Genomic DNA, 19735 nt, shown 5'->3' on the forward strand with positions numbered 1-19735 from the left:
AAAATGGTGGGTCTTCCCCTTCCAGGAGCATTCTGGGATGCACTGGGAGGGGCCTAAGGCCCTGATTGACTGAGGCACCTAAGGCCAAATTAGTTCCTTTCCCTGATCTCATCTCTGTTGCTCTTTCTTCAGCATCATAGCTCATGCTCCTCCTCAGCTTGCATTCACTTCAGCTATTCTTCCTACAGAGTATCAAAGGGTCAGACACGACTGAATGGATAGCAGTAGTAGTTCTCCCTTTTAAATTCCATATCTCTTCCCTCAGTCTCTCTTCCCCTCACAACCCATATCTTCCAGCTCTCAGCACCCGTGCCTGCTCTTTCCTTCCTCATTCCTTTCCCAATGTCTCCCTTAGAACTTCCCCACCCCCCAAAGGAAGGCAGCCTCTCTTACCTACACTGCAACTGGTCTCAGTTCCCTGCGATTAGCCCATTGCTCAGAGATTCCTTTATTCAAAGCAGCCAGGTCCACTCTGGCTAAATGTTGGCAAAAGTCATAAAATTATCCACAGCATTACCTAGAATGAAACCACCTCTTCAATAGAAGATCTTTATGGAAAATCTAATTTTGATATACACTTGAACATTATCAGTGTTTGTAAAACTCTGACTTTTTTTTCAGTCCTGTAAATGTCGAGTAAGTTGGCAAAACTCTATGGTCAACTCCTTAAAGGGGATAAAAGGGGAGAGTGGAGGTTACACCAAGATCAGAAACGGGTTTGTTCTTGCTGTTTGAGAACTGACAAGGATAATAAACTGGCTTTATTACTCAAGGACTACTAAAGACTCAGTTTTAGCCCCACTGCATTTATGGACTTTTACTTTTGTTTGGAAAACAGAAGTACAAGTTCAGGTGAGACCAAAACTAGATCAGTATGTCCTGGAAAATATACAGTGATTTGATTAACGTGACTATCAATGTTTTTATGTAACAAAAACCTCGATTACATGAGGGAAGCTACGACGACTCTGAACCAGGGAAGGTTTCAGATCACACCAAAAATATAAAAGAGATATCAAGGAGGAAGAAAGCATAATCTATTTCAAACCTGTGTTGTCCATCTGCCTATCCTCCCCCTCCATTTCCATTTGACTTTTCTTCTGTATCGCTTTCATCTCTGGGACGTAGAAATCTCCCTGGCGTGAAAGAGGACACACAAAGTAGATTTTGTCTCCTTTGTAGATTTCGATCCAGGGGTGGGCACACAGCTTCCTCTCCTGAAACATAAAGAAAAAAAATACTAAAGCAATTCAATGATGGAGGCTTAATGCAGGAACGTCATTAGCTCAAAATGTGTCAAGTTTATTATTAAATAATTAAAGTTTATTAAAAATTTGTTGTAACATAAGAACATAAGAAGTTGCCTCCGCTGAGGCAGACCATAGGTCCATCCTGCTCAGCGGTCCGCTCCCGCGGCGGCTCATCAGGCCCATTGCCTGAGCAATGGTCTATACCTATCTATACCCCCCAATCCCTTTTTCTTCTAGGAAAGTACACGCAAAGTAAAATACTTCAATGCTTATGACAATTTAAAACTGGGAAACAAGCAATAAAACAACTTTATACAAATAAACATACAGTGTATACGTACAAATAATTACCAGTACATAAGGAAAGGAGGGTGAACTACAATCTTTACAGAAGAAAGAATGCCACTCTCATTAAGTATATATCAGAACATAAGAACTGCCAGACTGGGACAGACTGAAGATCTATCAAGCCCAGCATCCTGTTTCCAACAGTGGCCAATCCAGGTCACAAGTACCTAGTAAAACAGATTTTATGTTGCTTATCCTAGGAATAAGCAGTGGACTTCCCAAGCCATCTCAATAATGGCCTATGGACTTCCTTTTTAGGAAATTACCCAAACCTTTTTTAAACCCTGCTAAGCTAACCGATTTCATCACATTCTTCGTCAATGAATTCTATAGTTTAATTACATGTTGTGTGAAGAAATATTTTCTCCAGTCTGTTTTAAATCTACTACTTAGTAGCTTCGTTGCATACCCCTTAGTACTATTATTTTTGGAAAGAATAAACAAGCGATTCACATCTCCCCTTTCCACTCCACTCGTTATTTTATAGACCTCTATCATAATAATCACCCCTGAGCCATCTCTTCTCCAAGCTGAAGAGGCCTAGCCGCTCTAAGGCACAGAAATGTCATTGGAACTTGCTCTAAGGAGGGATACTGGAACTTGCTCTAAGCAGTAGAAGGGCACAGATGCTGGATGCTGTGATAAAAGCAGTTAGTGTAGCTAGCTTTAATAAAGGTTTAGACTAGTTCCTGAAGGAAAGTTCATAAATCATTATCAAGGTAAACCTGGGGATTTTTATCCCTGTGAATAAGAAGCAGAGAATCTAACCCATTTCATTGTGATTCTGCTAAGTGCTTGGGACCTGGATTTACCACTGATGGAAAAAAAAAACCAATATTTAGAATGATGAACCTTTTGGTCTGACCCAATAAAATAACTCAAATGTTGAAACATTACTTACCTCCTAGATCAAGGGTAGGCAATTCCGATCCTCGAGAGCCATAGGCAGGTCAGGTTTTCAGGATATCCACAATGAATATGTATGAAATGGATTTGCATGCACTGCCTCCTTGAGATGCAAATCTATCTCATGCATATTTATTGTGGATATCCTGAAAACCTGACCTACCTGTGGCTCTCAAGGACCGGAATTACCAACCCCTGTCCTACATCATTGAGATCTGTGTCTGCCATGAAATTATCAATTGAAGTACTTGGGAAGGCACACTATAGGAAGACACAAACCTCAGCTATCTCAGTAGCGGGTCCAAGTTTCTAGAATGCACTCACTACCTGGATATTTGAGATTATGAAGGACAAAATGTCTTTTAAAAAGCAACTAAAACTTTTTTATTTGTTAAGGCTTTTTATTAGCTTAATACTGGGAAAGCTATTTTAGAGTGTAAACTTTGACATGCTGTATGCTATTTTTTAGCAGTGATATTTAAGATAGGTAATAAAGGGTTCTTATGACATTGTTCTGTTGTGGTTGTATGTATTCAAATATTGTTATCCGCTTAGTTATTAAGCAGAGAACACATTTTTAAAATCAATGTTCTTAGAACAAGCAGATTAGCCTCTCTCTCTTTTTCTAATTTTATTTTATTTTATTAATTGCCCATCTGCAAACAAAAAGAAATTGGGCTCCGGGAGATGGAAGAGGCCAAGTTTTCACTTGGCTAAAAGACAATGCCTCTTAAGACATCTCTTTGCCCACTGGGATCTACACCTCGATGGTGAGCAATGCTGACCAGAAAACCCCTCAATGTCTTCACATCAATATCCTGCCTCTAGGTAGTACCATAGAGAAAGGTGTTGAATCTGTCCTGGAGACTTATCATTATTGATACAACTGGTGCTGGGTGTGAGGTACCAAGATGGATTTTGTTCGTTTCCTCAAAATGAGATTACTAGTGTCTGAACTGTAAGGGGAGGTGATGTCTTCCTGAATCACATAATGTGGCAGGACTTCAGGACATCAAAGACCATTGCACAACACCCTCTGCCCTCAACCCATTGTTGCAGATGAGAAGTCCTCTCTAGAGGTTGCTTGGAAGGGATGCGCCAGAGGACCAGTAATGATGCTGTTAAGAGATATTCATCAATGTCAGTGCTTAGGTATTGAATCATTTGCTATCTGAAGCTGGGATTTCAGTGATAATCAGCTGTAGTGGCTTTGATGCTTTATTTTGAGGGTTTAGAAAGAGAAGATTATCAAGGTAAAAACCTAATTTCTTGTAGATCTGTCTAGTTGTCCTGAACGCTAGGGTTTTGCATCTGAGAAAGCTCTTCAACTTTCAAGAGCTCTGAATACCTCTCAAGGTCCAGACTCCGTCAGATCTCAACATCCATCTCACAGAATAAAGGGATTGAAAATGAAACAATCCATTTTCATACTCCATCAAAGACTTCCTTTATGCAGCACCTGAGCCATCTTGTCTTTTACTAAGATTTTAATTAGCCACATCTGAACAAGGTAAAACAAGATTTGTGAACATTTCCTTCTGGCTAGTTTCTTTCATGGTACAAAAATCTGCGTATGAGTCTCATGAATGGAGGAGCTCCTTTAAAAATCAATGACATCACAATATGCTCTGACTGCCCTAAGATTACAACAGATGTGAATTGATGTTTATCCCAGGACAAGCAGGCAGCATAGTCTCACATAAGGAACCCAGCATGGACTTTACAAAATAAACTGTCATTTAAAAATAAAAACCTGTCCATACTGCGTATGTGCGGGTGGCCTTCCCACCTGCTGCCAGCTCGGACCATCAGTTCTTTGTTTTCCACGGAGCAGAGAAGCCATCTTTTGGTTTTCTCTTCACACACCATTCAGCGTCTATCGTATGCGTTTTTAACATACTACATTATACGCACTTATTTTCTGCATGTATTAACTGCGTATGTTTTATGCTTTCCCATATTAAACTTATTTTCTATTTATTTTATTTGCCAGTATAACTAAAGAGAGTACTTTTAGACCTCAGCCTACCAGCCTCCTTCTCCTCTCCGAGGAACCTTAAATCTGCAGCTTTTCTCTCGGGGTTGTTTTCCTTCCGATAATTTCTGGGTCAGATTTGCAGCAACATCGAGGATGGCCAACTCCAACACCGTCGACTTCAATGTCCAGCTCTATCTCAGCTTCTTTGGTGCTGCCGCCACTGGGGGAACTGCGTAAGAAAGCTAAGAAGCAAAAGCACTGTTCCCCCTCCAATGCTGCTACAAAGCAAGCATCTCCTCCTGAGAAGAAGCAACGGCCGAACTCTGCACAGGCGCATTTGTGCCAACTACCGCACAGGTGCCACTTCCAGTATCTGTGCGCCAACCAGCACAGTTTGTGCCGCCTACCGCACAAGAACTATCTTCATAGTAGCCAGCGCATTTTGTGCTGTCTACCGCACAAGCACGCTCTCTACAGAAGTAAGCGCATTCTGTGCCACCAACTACACAGGCGCTCTACTTCCACCAGCAGGCACCATATGTGCCGACTATCGTACAGGCCCCTGCTCTTATCATCTGAATATGCTGCTGTGGGTGGGCTAGTCGGGCTACTGCAGTCACACACTGTGCTACCTCCGGTCAACATGCCCCTAGCCTCGACCGGAGCCGAGGAAGGTAAGTGAGATACCGCAGACCGCTGCTCTCAGATTCTTGCACATGCATTACATGCGCTTAATAAAGGCGACAATAACACACGCCTATCACCTGCGTCTATAGCTGCTTTGTCATTAGGGGGCCAGAGCGTATCTTCTTAGAAGTGATTAAAGGGAAAATTTATTTATGGAAAGGGTGGTGGGTGCATGGAACAGTTTCCCAGTCATTCAAACTATTATACAAAGGGAGTTTACAAACCATTCTTTGTTGCCTACTTATATTTCCAGCTGGGTTAACGTTCCATGCTTGGCGATGCTGGAGAGTAGCAATTCCCTAATGGTTATGGCAGGGCTGAGAACCAGGAATCTCACCTCTACCAGTAATGCCCCTTGTGGAAAGTGGGAAAGTGGTTTCATCCTCCATTGTCTCAAATATTAACTTAAATTGTCCTCTTGAGCAAGGACTCATCAACTGCACCTGAATTTGTAATCTACCTTGAGTTTGGATTTGGAAATACTGTATAAGTAATTAATCCTAAAATTCAAAAGTTTTATTTTGAAAGACTACACAACAACCACCCTCACCCTATTTGATGCTTGCTCTTTCTAAGTCAAGTAAGGGTAGCACAGAGGCCCATTCATCCTAGATTTTGACATTTGAAAGAAAGTACAAATTACAAGAATAGAAGCCAAGTGAAAAGAAATCCATGTCAAGATAAACCTTTAGGATCCACATAAAATGCAGGCTAAGAGGGGGAAAAGACCCAAGAAGTAGTGACACAGTCTGTTAAAAAGTAGACATACACATCTTTTGCTTCTCTCAATATCTATTTGAATCTTGCAGATTAAGCGTGAACCACCAAAGCTTTCAATGGCTTCCTAAGATCTTAAAATGTAGGCACCAGAAATATTAGCATGGTAGTAGGGGTGAAGGAGCAGGCCACTCACTTCAATGGTGCATAGAGGATATGAAATCTCAGAACACAAGGGTAAGACCAAGTCTTCATGAGAATTAGCCAGGTTCAGGTTTTACATTAGTCAGCAAAAGCAGGAACTCATCACTGAATAGAAGAATTGGCCTCCTGAAATACTGCGAGGCTTCATCCTACATTCTGCTTATACAGTACTTTTCTCTGCTACCTCCCAGCTGCCACCTCCAACATCTGCAGCAGATGTTTATTGTCTGTGCATTAATAAAGCGGTTAAAAACACCAACATGCTGTTTACTCTATCTTACATGAGACAGCTGGAGTGGAGAAGAACCCTAATGGTTTGTTCATTTGATTTTTTTTTTTTTTAATCCATTCTCCCAAAGGAGCTTGGAACGGGTTACAAATCAGGTCAGTGTAGTGACTTGAGAAGCTGGGTTTGATTCTCACTGCAGCTCCTCATGACTCTGGCAAAGTCACATAAACCTCCACTGACCCAGGTACAAAAAATAAGTATATATATATATATATATATATATATATATATATAGGGTTGCCAGATTTTACAATTGTACAATCCGGACACCCTAGACCCACCCATCTCTGCCCCAGTCCCACCCTCGCTCAGCCCCCCTCCCCCCCTTGCCTGCTTTAATTGAGCAGGAGGCAATCCGCACATGCGCGGATTGCCTCCTGCCTGAAGTGCCGGGTTCTGAAAAGCCATCTGGACCCCTGGACATGTCCTCAAAAGGAAGACATGTCCTGGGAAATCCAGACATCTAGTAACCCAATATATATATATTGGTAAACTGCTTTGATTGTAACCACAGAAAGGCATCTAGTTCCATGTACCAGATACATTAAGATACATCAGTTTCCTTCCATGAAAGTGCTATTCATATTTCTACTCCTAGAGCCCCAGTTTGAAATGCAGCTACTAAAGTTTCTGATTCGACTGGTCCCTATCCAACCACACTAAGAAAGCAGTCCTCCCACTAGGCGAACTAGGGGGGGGGGTCTACCCAGGGCAGCAGAATTTAGAGGGGTGGAGATGCAGCTCTGATTTTTCAGAACAACATAAAGCAGTGTGCTTGAAGTGCACGGCCTTTGAGCACAGAAACACTCTCAAGGCCTGCAATGCCCTGCACCCTTTGACAGGAAGTTGACACTGAAGGGGGATGGGATGCAGCAGGCCTCAAACGTGTGCATGTACTTAAGGGCCCCATACTGTGTGTCCCAATTTAAATGTTGCAAGGCAAATGATGAAGTTAAGATGGTCTTATTTTGGTCACTGGAGAAGGATATCATGTTTGGAACGATTGAAGGAACCAGGCAAAGAAGCGACCTGCAATCAGATGGCTAGACACGTTTAAAACAACCATGGGGATGACGCTGGAGGGCTTTTCCGGACTAGCACAAAGCCAAATTCTTTTTAGATCCGCAATTCATCATGTCGCTAGGACTCGAGCACGAGTCAATGGCACCTAACATAAGGCAGACCTTGCAGAGAGGTAAGGTTGTAGTAGTAGCAGCAGACAAGGAGGAAAGAAGAGGAGAGAACCTGAGGGGTGGGGGACGGACAGAAAGGGAATGAGAAAGCTGCAAAGTCAGGGGATGAGGTAGGGAAAGAAAGAAAAGTGAAGTGAAGATGCTAGACACAGAAAAGGGGAAAGGGACGAGAAGGAGAGATATTCTGGATATGGGGGATAAGAAAGGAAAGGGAAGAGAAGGGGAATTGCAAGATATGGAGTAGGGAAAAATCGTGTTGTCCAACTGGAAATAGTTCATGTTAATGGCTATCTGGGCAAGCCAGGCCAATACTCCAATTCATACGGATGATAACTCAAGTTGCTCCAAATGGCGCTGAATAATGCCAATCACGGCTTGCTGTGGTTTATTTGTGTACAATACAGTGATGTCCATCGTAACTAAAAGAGCATGTGACAGAACATTTAACATACTTGTAGTATCTGTCACTTATGATGTACTCTTAGGAACTTCGTGTTTGAGATATGAATCAATGAACTCCGATAGTAGCTCCAAAACAGAGCCAATCTCAGAAACAATTGGGCGGCCCAGTGGACTCACTAAAGTTTTATGAATCTTTGGTTGTTTACGGTTCAAAAACCTGAATTCTCCATCACTTATAACCCCCGATTTGAAGGCTTGCAGCCAATATAGCAGAAATAACATCAATCAGGTTGTTAGCTGGATCATAGTCAAGTTCTCTGGCCCCTTTTTGGACAGAGTGAACAGATCATAAAGGTCATCTGTTGTCATTTGTTTAATACTTGCGCAAGCAAGTCCCACGAATTTGTTGAAACCAACGCATAACTCAGCTCATTTGCAAAGACTTTGCATTATTAGTCTGCAGTGGTTAACAGCTCAAGGCTTGCAACTATACTGTGCAACCAGAGAAATATTGTGAATAACACTGTAAAAATGTGTTGCTGGGAGATACAACTGTAAATTGAAATTAAGCGTACAATTAAAAAATGATTGATCCTAATTATGCCATGTGGAGATGCCAGTTGAAATTGGTGTTGAAAGAATGCAACTTTGGGTCAGGGAAGACTTACCATAAATAATGAAACTGACAAACTACGTAAGTATGCGTCAAGAGCAAGAGAGTGCTATAAAAATCAGTTTGCAGATCAGAAGCAGAATGTTCAGCTCTCTAACTTCCCAAAGGAAATGTGAGAAAAACTTAAGAAGAAATATGCAAAGAATGACTTGTTTCATCCAACTGCCTTCCAAAAAGCTTACTGTTTATTGTGCTTCATTTCATTACATGCTGCCTCAGAACAGTTTAAAGCAGGGGTGGGCAACAGAGAATGACACGGTGGCTGTTACCTGCGGTAACCCGCCAAAACAGTGAGGAAAAACCTGTGTTCACCGTGGCTACGGAGACAAGGCTATTCACCAACCCGTGGAGCGGTGAATGGCCTTGTCCCCACAGTTAAGGGAGGGAACGCGCACGGTCACCTATCGCGCTCCCTTCCTCCTTACTATCACCACGAAGTTTAAACATCTCCCTACTCCCTCCCTGCCCTTCACCTTTGTGGCCGGCGATATCTAAACTGCCTTCTTACAGCAGCCGGAGCGTTGAAGCTGCTTGTGGCTGCCATAAAGGTCATCTCTGATGCAACTGGAAGTTGCATCAGAGACAACCTTTCCGGCAGCCATATGCAACTTCAACGCTCCAGCTGCTGTAAGAAGGCAGTTTAGACATTGCCGGCCACGAAGGTAAAGGGCAGGGAGCTTTGTCGGCACAGTTGTCGGACCGGGCCTGTTGTCCGGGGGGAGGAGAGGGTTTGAAAGCACCACAAAGGTAAGGGGCAGGGAGGGAGAAAGGGAGGAAAGGTGGGGTGGAGAGGAACAGACGCTGAAAGGACATGGGGAAGACAGAGGGGGGAATAAGGACGCTGAAAGGACATGGGGAAGACAGAGGGGGGGGAGAAGGACGCTGAAAGGACATGGTGAAGACAGAGGGGGGGAGAAGGACGCTGAAAGGGCATGAGGAAGACAGAGTGGGGAGAGAAGGACGCTGAAAGGGCATGGGGAAGATAGAGTGGGGGGAGAAGGACGCTGAAAGGACATGGGGAAGAGAGAGTGGGGAGAAGGACGCTGAAAGGGCATGGGGAAAAGAAAGTGGGGAGAAGGACGCTGAAGGGAAATGGGGAAGAGAGAGTGGGGAGAAGACGCTGGCAGGGAAGAAGACAGAGATGCCAGAATATGGGGGGAGCGGAGGGAAGAAGATGGATGCCAGACCAATTTGGAGGGGGGGGGGGTGGGGAGAGGCACAGTAACAGATCAAATGGAAGACGCAGAGCAAAGAGAGACAATGGATGGAAGGAATTGAATGAGAAGATGAGGAAAGTAGAAACCAGACAACAAAGGTAGGAAAAAAAAATTATATTTCTTTTTCTTTCTTTGCTTTAGGATAAAGTAGTATATTAGTTGTGTTGATAAAAATTTATAAACAAAGCCCTGCCAGCTGAACATCTCTTTCTCCAGTTCAGCAGCCAGAACTTTGATTTATAAGGAAGGAATAAGCTAAATATTGCAGTACTGAGGCTTGTATGGATGCTGTGGGGACGGTGATGGGGCGGTGAATGGGATGGCAGTGATGGGGCAGTGAAGGGGACGGTGGGCCAGGAACGGGGACAGATTTTTTCCCCTGTGTCATTCTCTAGTGGGCAACTCCAGTCCTCGAAGACCGGAATCCAGTTGAGTTTTCAGGATTTCTCCAATGAATAGGCATTGAAAGCAGTACATACAAATAGATCTCATGCATATTTATTGGGGAAATCCTGAAAACCCAACTTGATTCCGGCCCTCGAGGACTGGAGTTGCCCATCCCTGCTTTAAAGCATGATACAATCGGAAAATAATCACAATAAATAATTGCAAATAATCCACCCACCTTCCATAATATCTTCCTTTCCTAACTTCAATCCCTGCACACCATCACACCAGTGACTAATTTCCAGGAAGTTAACCCATAGGGTAAAAACTTGCCTTATCAACATCTTTGATCTTTTGATAACTAAATTCATCTCCTGACAAATCTGAAGGAATTTTATTCCACAATGATGGGCTAATAAATGAGAATGTAAATCTGGTACACTGCAATCTGATCTTCTCAGGTAAGGTATAGTCAATCACCACCTATGACAGTGGTCTGAAACTCACGGCCCGGGGGCCACATGTGGCCCGCCAGGTACTATTTTGAGGCCCTCGGTATGTTTATCATACTCACAAAAGTAAAAATAAAACAGTTTCTTGATCATGTGTATTTTTAGCTATAAATGACAATATTATTATTAAGACTTAGCCAAAAGGAAAGAGTTTTACCTCATGCAAAATTGTCATTTCTTTAATAAGACGTTAACTATTTTTTCTGAGGCACTCCAAGTACCGACAAATCCAAAATGTGGCCCCGCAAAGGGTTTGAGTTTGAGACCACTGACCTAAGACAATCACTACATTTTTTCTTTAACAGTCTGACCACTGTATTTTGTAACAAATTTGATCAGCAAAGCAACTTCCAAGGTAAATTACAATAAGAACATAAGCATTGCCATACTGGAACAGACCAAAGGTCTGTCAAGCCCAGCATCCTGTTTCCAACAATGGTCAATACAAGTCACAAGTACCTAGCAAGATCTTGTCACCTGCCGGGCCTGCAAGGAGCCTGTGGCAGCACAAACCCTGCCGCGGCTCCCAAAGGGGGAGACCCTACAAAGCAAAACAGTTCTCTGGTTTAATACTAAAAAACAAACCCAAAATGCTTCAGACAAATTCAATAGGTTTAATCCACAGTGAAAAAAAACAAAACTATTTCTCTGGCTTTTACCCAACAACCAAACAGTTCACGATAGCCAGTTTGTATTCCCCAAAACAAACACAGGTACTTCTCCCAGGTAAGTAACATCAAGTTCAGAATCATGTCCTGCTCCAAACAAGAAAAAAACAAAACACTTTTACTCTTTCTCCAAGAAACCTGGGCTTCAAGTAACTCAGTCTGGTTCATTTCAAAAGGAAAAAAAAAAAACCTTGTAGAAACACTGTTGCCTCTCTAGGCCATAGCAACTCTCCAGTCCCAAGGAACTGGGGCAGAATTGCTAGGTTCACTTCAATAACTGCTTTTCACAAGCACCCACAAAATTCCCAACCCGAGGCATTCTGTGAACCCTTCCCCACAATTCTGGAACTCACTTTGCTGCCATAATCCACCTCAGTTCCAAGTTAACAACCAAACAAAAAAACACCCAACACCAGCTTTATTAGTGCTCAGTCCCAGCTGGTGTATGGCAACTCAATGAGGACTATGCACTACTCTAGCCCTGCTCCAGCCCAGCCCCTACTGCTGTGAAAACCAAACTTCTTCAATGCAGTTCTTAGTAGCTACTTCATTTAGCCAACTGTCCCAACAGCAAAAATATCCAAGAAGAAAAAAAAGGCAAAATAAATCACTGGTAAGAAACTGCCAAACTCACATCCATTTGTTCTGGGACAGCTCCAGGCATTTCAAACACTGTTATCTCATGTTTTCTTCTGGGGCTTCCAGCTCTGTAGTATCCTGGGGTGCAGGGTCTTCGCATTCCATGGGCTCCTGCTTGGTGCCTTGCCTGGACAGAAAAGTCCTGAGCTGCCTGCCTCACCCTCCTTGAGAGCTGTTTGAAACTGTTAAAGCCACTCCCTAGCTCACCTGGGGCACAGGTTTGTATGCTCTCTGGCTCCCTCTCAGTTCAGTAGGTGTATAGCAGCTTGGGAACTGTAAACTTTCTCTGGGAACTTGCTCTCCTGACAGGTTCTGGCTCTAGGATGGATCCTGGGTCAGAGTCAAGCTCATTCCCTTCAGGATAGGCAGCCCTGGCTTCTGCAGACTCTGAAGCTCTACATTCAGCTGCTTTCCTGCCTCTGGGAACTGGTTTAGCACGAGACTTAACCATGACAGGTTCATCACTAGGGATGGAAATGTCACAATCTCAAAAGAGTAAAACAGATTTTATGCTGCTTATCCTAGGAATAAGCAGTGGATTTCCCCAAGTCATCTCAACAATGGTCTATGCACGTCTTTTTGAGGAAATTATCTAGGCCTTTTTTAAAACCCTAAGCTAACTGATTCACCACATTCTCTGGCAACGAATTCCAGAGTTTAAATTATACATTGTGTGATGAAATATTTTCTCCAATCTGCTTAGTAGTTTCATTTTTGGAAAGCGTAAGATGGTACTGAAAAAATGGGGACTGAGCAATTTCTGGTCTAAATTATACAAAAGCTCCCTGAGGTTGTGGGTTCAAACCCCACGCTGCTCCCCCACTGCCCCAGATACATTAGATAGATTGTGAGCCCATCAAGAAAGATAGGGAAAATGCTTGAACTACTTGCATGTAAACCACTTTGAGCATGGTATACCTACAAAAAGGCAGAATACAAGTCCCAATCCCTTTTAAAATAAGTAGGACGCTGAAAATGGGAGAAAGTCTACTGAGGAGACATGGTGGGCAGGGAAGCCTAATGGGAATTTTAAAAACTGAAGGTGGACAAAGCGATGGGACCAGACGGGATCCATCCCAGGATACTAAGGGAGCTCAGAGAGGTTCTGGCGAGTCCTATTAAAGACTTGTTCAACAAATCTCTGGAGACGGGAGTGATTCCTGGGGATTGGAGGAGAGCGGATGTGGTCCCTATTCATAAAAGTGGTCACAGGGATGAAGCAGGAAACTACAGGCCGGTGAGCCTCATTTCAGTTGTTGGAAAAATAATAGAAGTGTTGCTGAAAGAAAGGATAGTGTATTTCCTTGAATCTAATGGTTACAGGATCCGAGGCAACATGGCTTTACAAAAGGTAAATCGTGCCAAACGAACCTGATTGAATTTTTTGATTGGGTGACCAGAGAGCTGGATCGAGGACATATGCTAGATGTAATTTACTTGGATTTCAGCAAAGCCTTTGATACAGTTCCTCATAGGAGGCTGTTGAACAAACTTGAAGGGCTGAAGTTAGGACCCAAAGTGGTGAACTGGGTCAGAAACTGGCTGTCGGACAGACGCCAGAGGGTGGTGGTTAATGGAAGTCGCTCGAAGGAAGGAAAGGTGACTAGCGAGTCCCTCAGGGTTCGGTGCTGGGGCCAATCCTGTTCAATATGTATGTAAGTGACATTGCTGAAGGGTTAGAAGGAAAAGTGTGCCTTTTTGCAGATGATACCAAGATTTGTAACAGAGTAGATACCGAAGAGGGAGTGGAGAATATGAAAAAGGATCTGCAAAAGTTAGAGGAATGGTCTAATGCCTGGCAACTAAAATTCAATGCAAAGAAATGCAGAGTAATGCATTTGGGGATTAATAATAGGAAGGAACCGTATATGCTGGGATGAGAGAAGCTGATATGCACGGACGGGGAGAGGGACCTTGGGGTGATAGTGTCCGAAGATCTAAAGGCGAAAAAACAGTGTGACAAGGCAGTGGCTGCTGCCAGAAGGATTCTGGGCTGTATAAAGAGAGGCATAGTCAGTAGATGGAAGAAGGTGTTGATGCCCCTGTACAGGTCATTGGTGAGGCCCCACTTGGAGTATTGTGTTCAGTTTTGGAGACCGTATCTGGCGAAAGACGTAAGAAGACTTGAGGCGGTCCAGAGGAGGGCGACGAAAATGATAGGAGGCTTGCGCCAGAAGACGTATGAGGAGAGACTGGAAGCCCTGAATATGTATACCCTAGAGGAAAGGAGAGACAGGGGAGATATGATTCAGACGTTCAAATACTTAAAGGGTATTAACGTAGAACAAAATCTTTTCCAGAGAAAGGAAAATGGTAAAACCAGAGGACATAATTTGAGGTTGAGGGGTGGTAGATTCAGGGGCAATGTTAGGAAATTCTACTTTACGGAGAGGGTGGTGGATGCCTGGAATGCGCTCCCGAGAGAGGTGGTGGAGAGTAAAACTGTGACTGAGTTCAAAGAAGCGTGGGATGAACACAGAAGATTTAGAATCAGAAAATAATATTAAAGATTGAACCAGGCCAGTTACTGGGCAGACTTGTACGGTCTGTGTCTGTGTATGGCCGTTTGGAGGAGGATGGGCAGGGGAGGGCTTCAATGGCTGGGAGGTTGTAGATGGGCTGGAGTAAGTCTTAACAGAGATTTCGGCAGTTGGAACCCAAGCACAGTACCGGGTAAAGCTTTGGATTCTCGCCCAGAAATAGCTAAGAAGAAAAAAAAAAAAATTTAAATTGAATCAGGTTGGGCAGACTGGATGGACCATTCGGGTCTTTATCTGCCATCATCTACTATGTTACTATGGGAAATACAGAGTTGGGGCTTGAAGGTTGGAATGGAAATGAGCATATCAGTTGGACTTTGAGGCCCTCATCTGCCATCATATTGCTTTTATATAGAGCATGGGGAACAGAAGATACTGGCCATGAGAGACAGGTTTTGAGGGGATGTGCTGAGGGAAGAGACAAAAGGAAAGGTAAGCTGTAAAGAGAACAAAGAGTGAGAAGCTAGGATGAAAACAGAACAGTAAGGCAACTCTCCTCCTCCTTCTAATTTTCTCATTTCAGATTATACGAATGCTCTATGTACCTATCTGTGAAATTTTCCACTTATGTTAGGGATTAGGGATATGTGCAGCCATTGATTAAAAATGAAATGACTATTAGGTTTTTGCAAAAAAAAAAATAGAAGCAGCATCAACAGCAGGTCGATATCACTGATTTTAGAGCAAAGAAAGGGGCAGGAGGCAGCACTTTGAGCATTTCCCATTTAATGAGTTAAGGTTCAGTAGGGTAGAATTCAAAAAGTAAGAGTTTAGCCCAGAGCAATATTCTCTTTTGTCGTATTAGTTTTGGGCACAAGAGATCCATTTCACAATTCTGCTTGCTTCCAAAGGCTTTTTTGACACAGGCTGTACACACCTTCTGTATTTTTGTTGCCATTTGTGTTTCTCTGCTCACAGTCATTAAGAGTCTCCAAGAGGTGCAAACTCAAGGTTCAGTCACCTCTTAAGAAAAAAGCCTAAATATTATCCATCTTCTTTCTCCTCTCATTGTGAAGGAAATAAAAATGAACATGCCTCAACATCAGAGCATCCGGAGATGCAGAGTTTCTCTACGGAATAAACTGCTAATGAGATTTGAAGACCTTCTGCCGCAGCTGTATCTACCAATTAAAAGTGAAAGAGGTTCATTTTCCCGTTGCCACACCAACACGGCTGAAAGAGGGTAGTAGATGGGAGGGAGACCCCTAGCTCTCCAGCTGCTTCAGACCTTTGGAAGAGACTAAAAGCAGGTCACACATTTAAGTATTAGTAGACCGAAAATAATGATTCTTTCCGAGCCTTTCACTTTTAGGGAGCAAAGTGATGGAGAATACAGATTTGGGAGGGGGCTCTGCACATTATGACCGCAGATGGGTAGAACCAGTTTTTATTAAACCTTTCGCAACTCTTAATACTATAATAAGGATAAAATCATCACTTTAGAACTGTAATCTTAAAAAAATCAAGCACATCATCAGCTTTGGATATATCTTACATTGAAAAATAAAATATATCAGACTCTACAAAGCATATAGTTACTAAAACTGCACTGAAATTCAAACAGCATTGGTGGGAAGTCTTGTGGTACATCCATGTCAAGGTGTCTTTTGGTGCAACAGGCAAAACAAGAAGTCACTAGTTCAATCCACCTCAACCAGACATAGGAGAACCCACGCAACATTCACACACCCTCCAACCAAAAATGTCAAAAAGAAAAAACTGTACGACAACCTCCTAGCCACTCGAGCTGCAGAACTCAACCCACAACTCTACAACCTATTGACCACGACCACAGACTAGAAAACCTTCAAAAGAAATAAAAACCCTTCTATTCATAAAACACATAAAACCGAACTAACACCTGCATCACCTACAAGTACAACATATGAACTTCCGTGGGGATGCCCCTAGGGTCGCGGGGATCCTGTGGGGTTCGATGCAACTTGAGCTGCGAGGCTCGTCTTCTTTTTCCTACCTGCCCTGCCTCAGCACACAGCTGACCGGAAGTCTTCCCCGATGTCAGCGCTGACGTCAGAGGGATGGACCGTTCAGGTCTTTTTATGCCGTCATTTACTATGTTACCTGGCAGAAACCCAAAGAGTAGCAACGTTCCAGAACTGAGATTGTGATGTCATAATGCCTCATTCCACCAATGTCTAAGAGCCAACCTCAGCAGTGATGTCACAATGGCTTGATTAGGTGGAAACTTCAGCAGTTGGAACCTAGGACAAGACCAGGTGGACTTTACAGTCTATGACCCAGAAATACCAAAGAAGAGACAAGTTAATTTAATCATGTGTTTTTAATGGGAATAACTCATGGGCAGACTGGATGGACCATTCAGGTCTTTATCTGACGTCATTTACTACTACTACTACTATTTATTATTTCTATAGCGCTGAAAGGCGTACATAGCACTATACATTTTAACATACAATAGACAGTCCCTGCTCAGAAGAGCTTAGAATCTAATTTAGACAGGACATTTCAGGGTTGGGGAGATTATGGTAGAGGAAATGATACAATGGGTCTAGGTATTTGACAGCAGTGAGTGGGAGTTAAGAGTTGAAAGCAGTTTAAAAAAAAATGGGCCTTTAGCTTGGATTTGAACACTGCCAGGGACGGAGCACGACGTATGGATTCAGGCGTTGGCAGTGGAAGAGAAGAGTACAGATAAGAGGGGCTTGCCCGATGAACGGAGATCACGGAGGGGGGGAGCATAGGGGGAGATGAGCGAGGAGAGATATCGGGGGGCTTCAGAGCAAATGCACTTGTAGGTCAGCAAGAGGAGTTTAAACTGTATTTGGAAACGGACGGGGAGCCAATGAAGCGACTTGAGGGGAGGGGTAATGTGAGAATAGCAGCTCTCACGAAATATGAGTCGCGCACAGCATTCTGAACGGATTGAATAGGCAAGAGAAAAGACGCGCAGGAGGCCCGAGAGAAATACGTTGCAGTCATCTAAGTGCGAGGTGACGGGAGTGTAGACAATGTTTTTGGTCGTGTGTTCAGAGAGAAGAGGACGTATTTTGGTAATGTTATAGAGGAGGAAGCGACAGGATTTTGGCGGTCTGTTGGATCTGAGAGAGAACATAAGAATTGCCGCTGCTAGGTCAGACCAGTGGTCCATCGTGCCCAGCATCCTGCTCACGCGGCAGCTCTTAGGTCAAAGATCAGTGCTCTAAATGAGTCCAGCCTCACATGCGTACGTTCTAGTTTAGCAGGAACCTGTCCAACTTTGTCCTGAAGGAGAGAGAGAAGTCAAAGATCACCCCAAGGTTGCGTCAAAATCATATAACAGAAAATCCCAGTGTAATAAAAGCTTTCGTAACTCACACACACTATGAGTTTTTGAAGAGCGATTATCCAGCATACTGGTTTCCTAGGACTGGATATGTCAAGTAGGCGCACATATAGCCTGCTGTAATGTCACCAAATGATTTAGCAGTTTTTCCCATTTACGTGCAAACTCTTAAGTTGTCATATTAGCAAAAGTTTAGGCAGAACTCCAAGATTCTTTATCATCTGCTGCATTACTCTAGATTTTGCAGCATGGAGAGAATAAAGCAATTGTTTATCCCGGTCTTCCGTTATTTCAAATGATCAGTTCTCAAAGTAAACAATTCCATTGCCCTCTCAGAGTGAGATTATTTACTTGTGCATTCTGTTAACCTTTCATGGTCATCTGCAATCTAAGTTATCTGCAGCTTGGTACCAAAAATTCTCTTCTAGCATTCACAGCTCTCTGTGTCCAAGTAACTGACTACACTGGCATAGGTTGCTACAACTTATAAATTTCAGATGAATTGAGGGATACAGATAAGGGTAGGGATAGGATATAGAAAGGGTATGGATAGAAGATCAAGGCGAATTTTAAGGGATCACATACAGGTCATGGACCTGATGGGCTGCCGCGGGTGCGGACTGCTGGGCGAGATGGACCACTGGTCTGACCCAACAGAGGTGACTTCTTATGTTCTTATTGTTATAATACTCCATCCACCCATTGATGTGAGCTGAGTGGCCGCAAATATCTTTCTTTGTGAGTCCTCAGGCTCCTGTGGGCACAGAATATCTGTCCTCCACTTAAAATAATTATGTCCTTAATTGGATTTGGTGACCTTCACTTAACTCCCTTTCTCAATCTTCATGAAGATCTCCCCAGGATGGATTAGTTCCTTCCCAGAGGACTTGGAGTTGCCAAATCTCTCTTGTAATTCAGTTGAAAAGATTAGCATAGTCTAAACCACTTGTCCCACAATCTCAAGTAAACAGGCGTTCCCAATATCATCCATGTAAGTAAATGGGCTGCAATAATCTTTCAAATATACATTGGGTGTACTAGATGTACTAAACAGGGTTGGGAAGACCATGTGGGTCCGCTGCAGTCCGATTTTTGTCCAATTCTAAAAAAGCGATTGATGCTCAAACAAGTTTGCGTGCAAATGATTTGAGCGGAGGTTCGTCGTAATCTCTGTCCGATCCCACCGATGAAACGTTATAAGTGACTCTCACACATGTGCAGAGCCGGCAGGGGAAGCCTGAACAACTGAGAGGCAGGGGAAGACCCAAAGCAGCCTCCTGCCACTCAGATGTTCAGGCAGGACACCTTTTCTTTTTTTTTTTTTTTAAATGGGCACAGATGTTGTACATGTATTACCCACACACAATATCTGTCTCTATAAAAAAAAAGTTGTGCTGCCCCACCCTCCTAACCACAGCCCCCCTCCCCTGATAACAACTGCAGGTCCCCAAAACCACACAACGATGACAGCTGCACCCACAACAGTGACACACCCAGAGAGACAGGAGGGATGCCCACTCCCTTCTGCCTCAGCAACCTGGTTGTGCATCAAGGCCACCTGTCCCTCCCCCTAGACATTCTCCCCCCAACTCTCCCTCTTATGGGAGGGGCCTTAGGCATCTGGACCAATCAGGGCCTTAGGTCAACTTCTTGGTGCATCCTGGGATGCACTGGGGAGGGGCCTAAGACTCCAATTGGCCTGGGTACCTAAGGCCCCTCCCATAAGAGGGGCTTAAGATATCCAGATCAATCAGGACTTTAAGCCCCTACCGGTACATCTCAGGATGCACCGGGAAGGGGAAGGCCCACCTATTTTGAAGA

General features: G+C 43.5%; 1 protein-coding gene across 1 annotated transcript in view; it reads right to left on the reverse strand.

The window, feature by feature from the left end:
* Positions 1-19735, reverse strand: part of TEX264 (testis expressed 264, ER-phagy receptor) — a 248990-nt gene that overhangs the window by 98248 nt on the left and 131007 nt on the right. Inside the window, exon 3 of the mRNA XM_033925797.1 lies at positions 1049-1217. Within this exon, the coding sequence (XP_033781688.1) occupies positions 1049-1217 (169 nt within the window). The remainder of the gene's footprint in view (positions 1-1048; positions 1218-19735) is intronic.

This window comes from Geotrypetes seraphini, chromosome 17 (assembly GCF_902459505.1).
Source record: "Geotrypetes seraphini chromosome 17, aGeoSer1.1, whole genome shotgun sequence".
Taxonomy (NCBI): domain Eukaryota; kingdom Metazoa; phylum Chordata; class Amphibia; order Gymnophiona; family Dermophiidae; genus Geotrypetes; species Geotrypetes seraphini.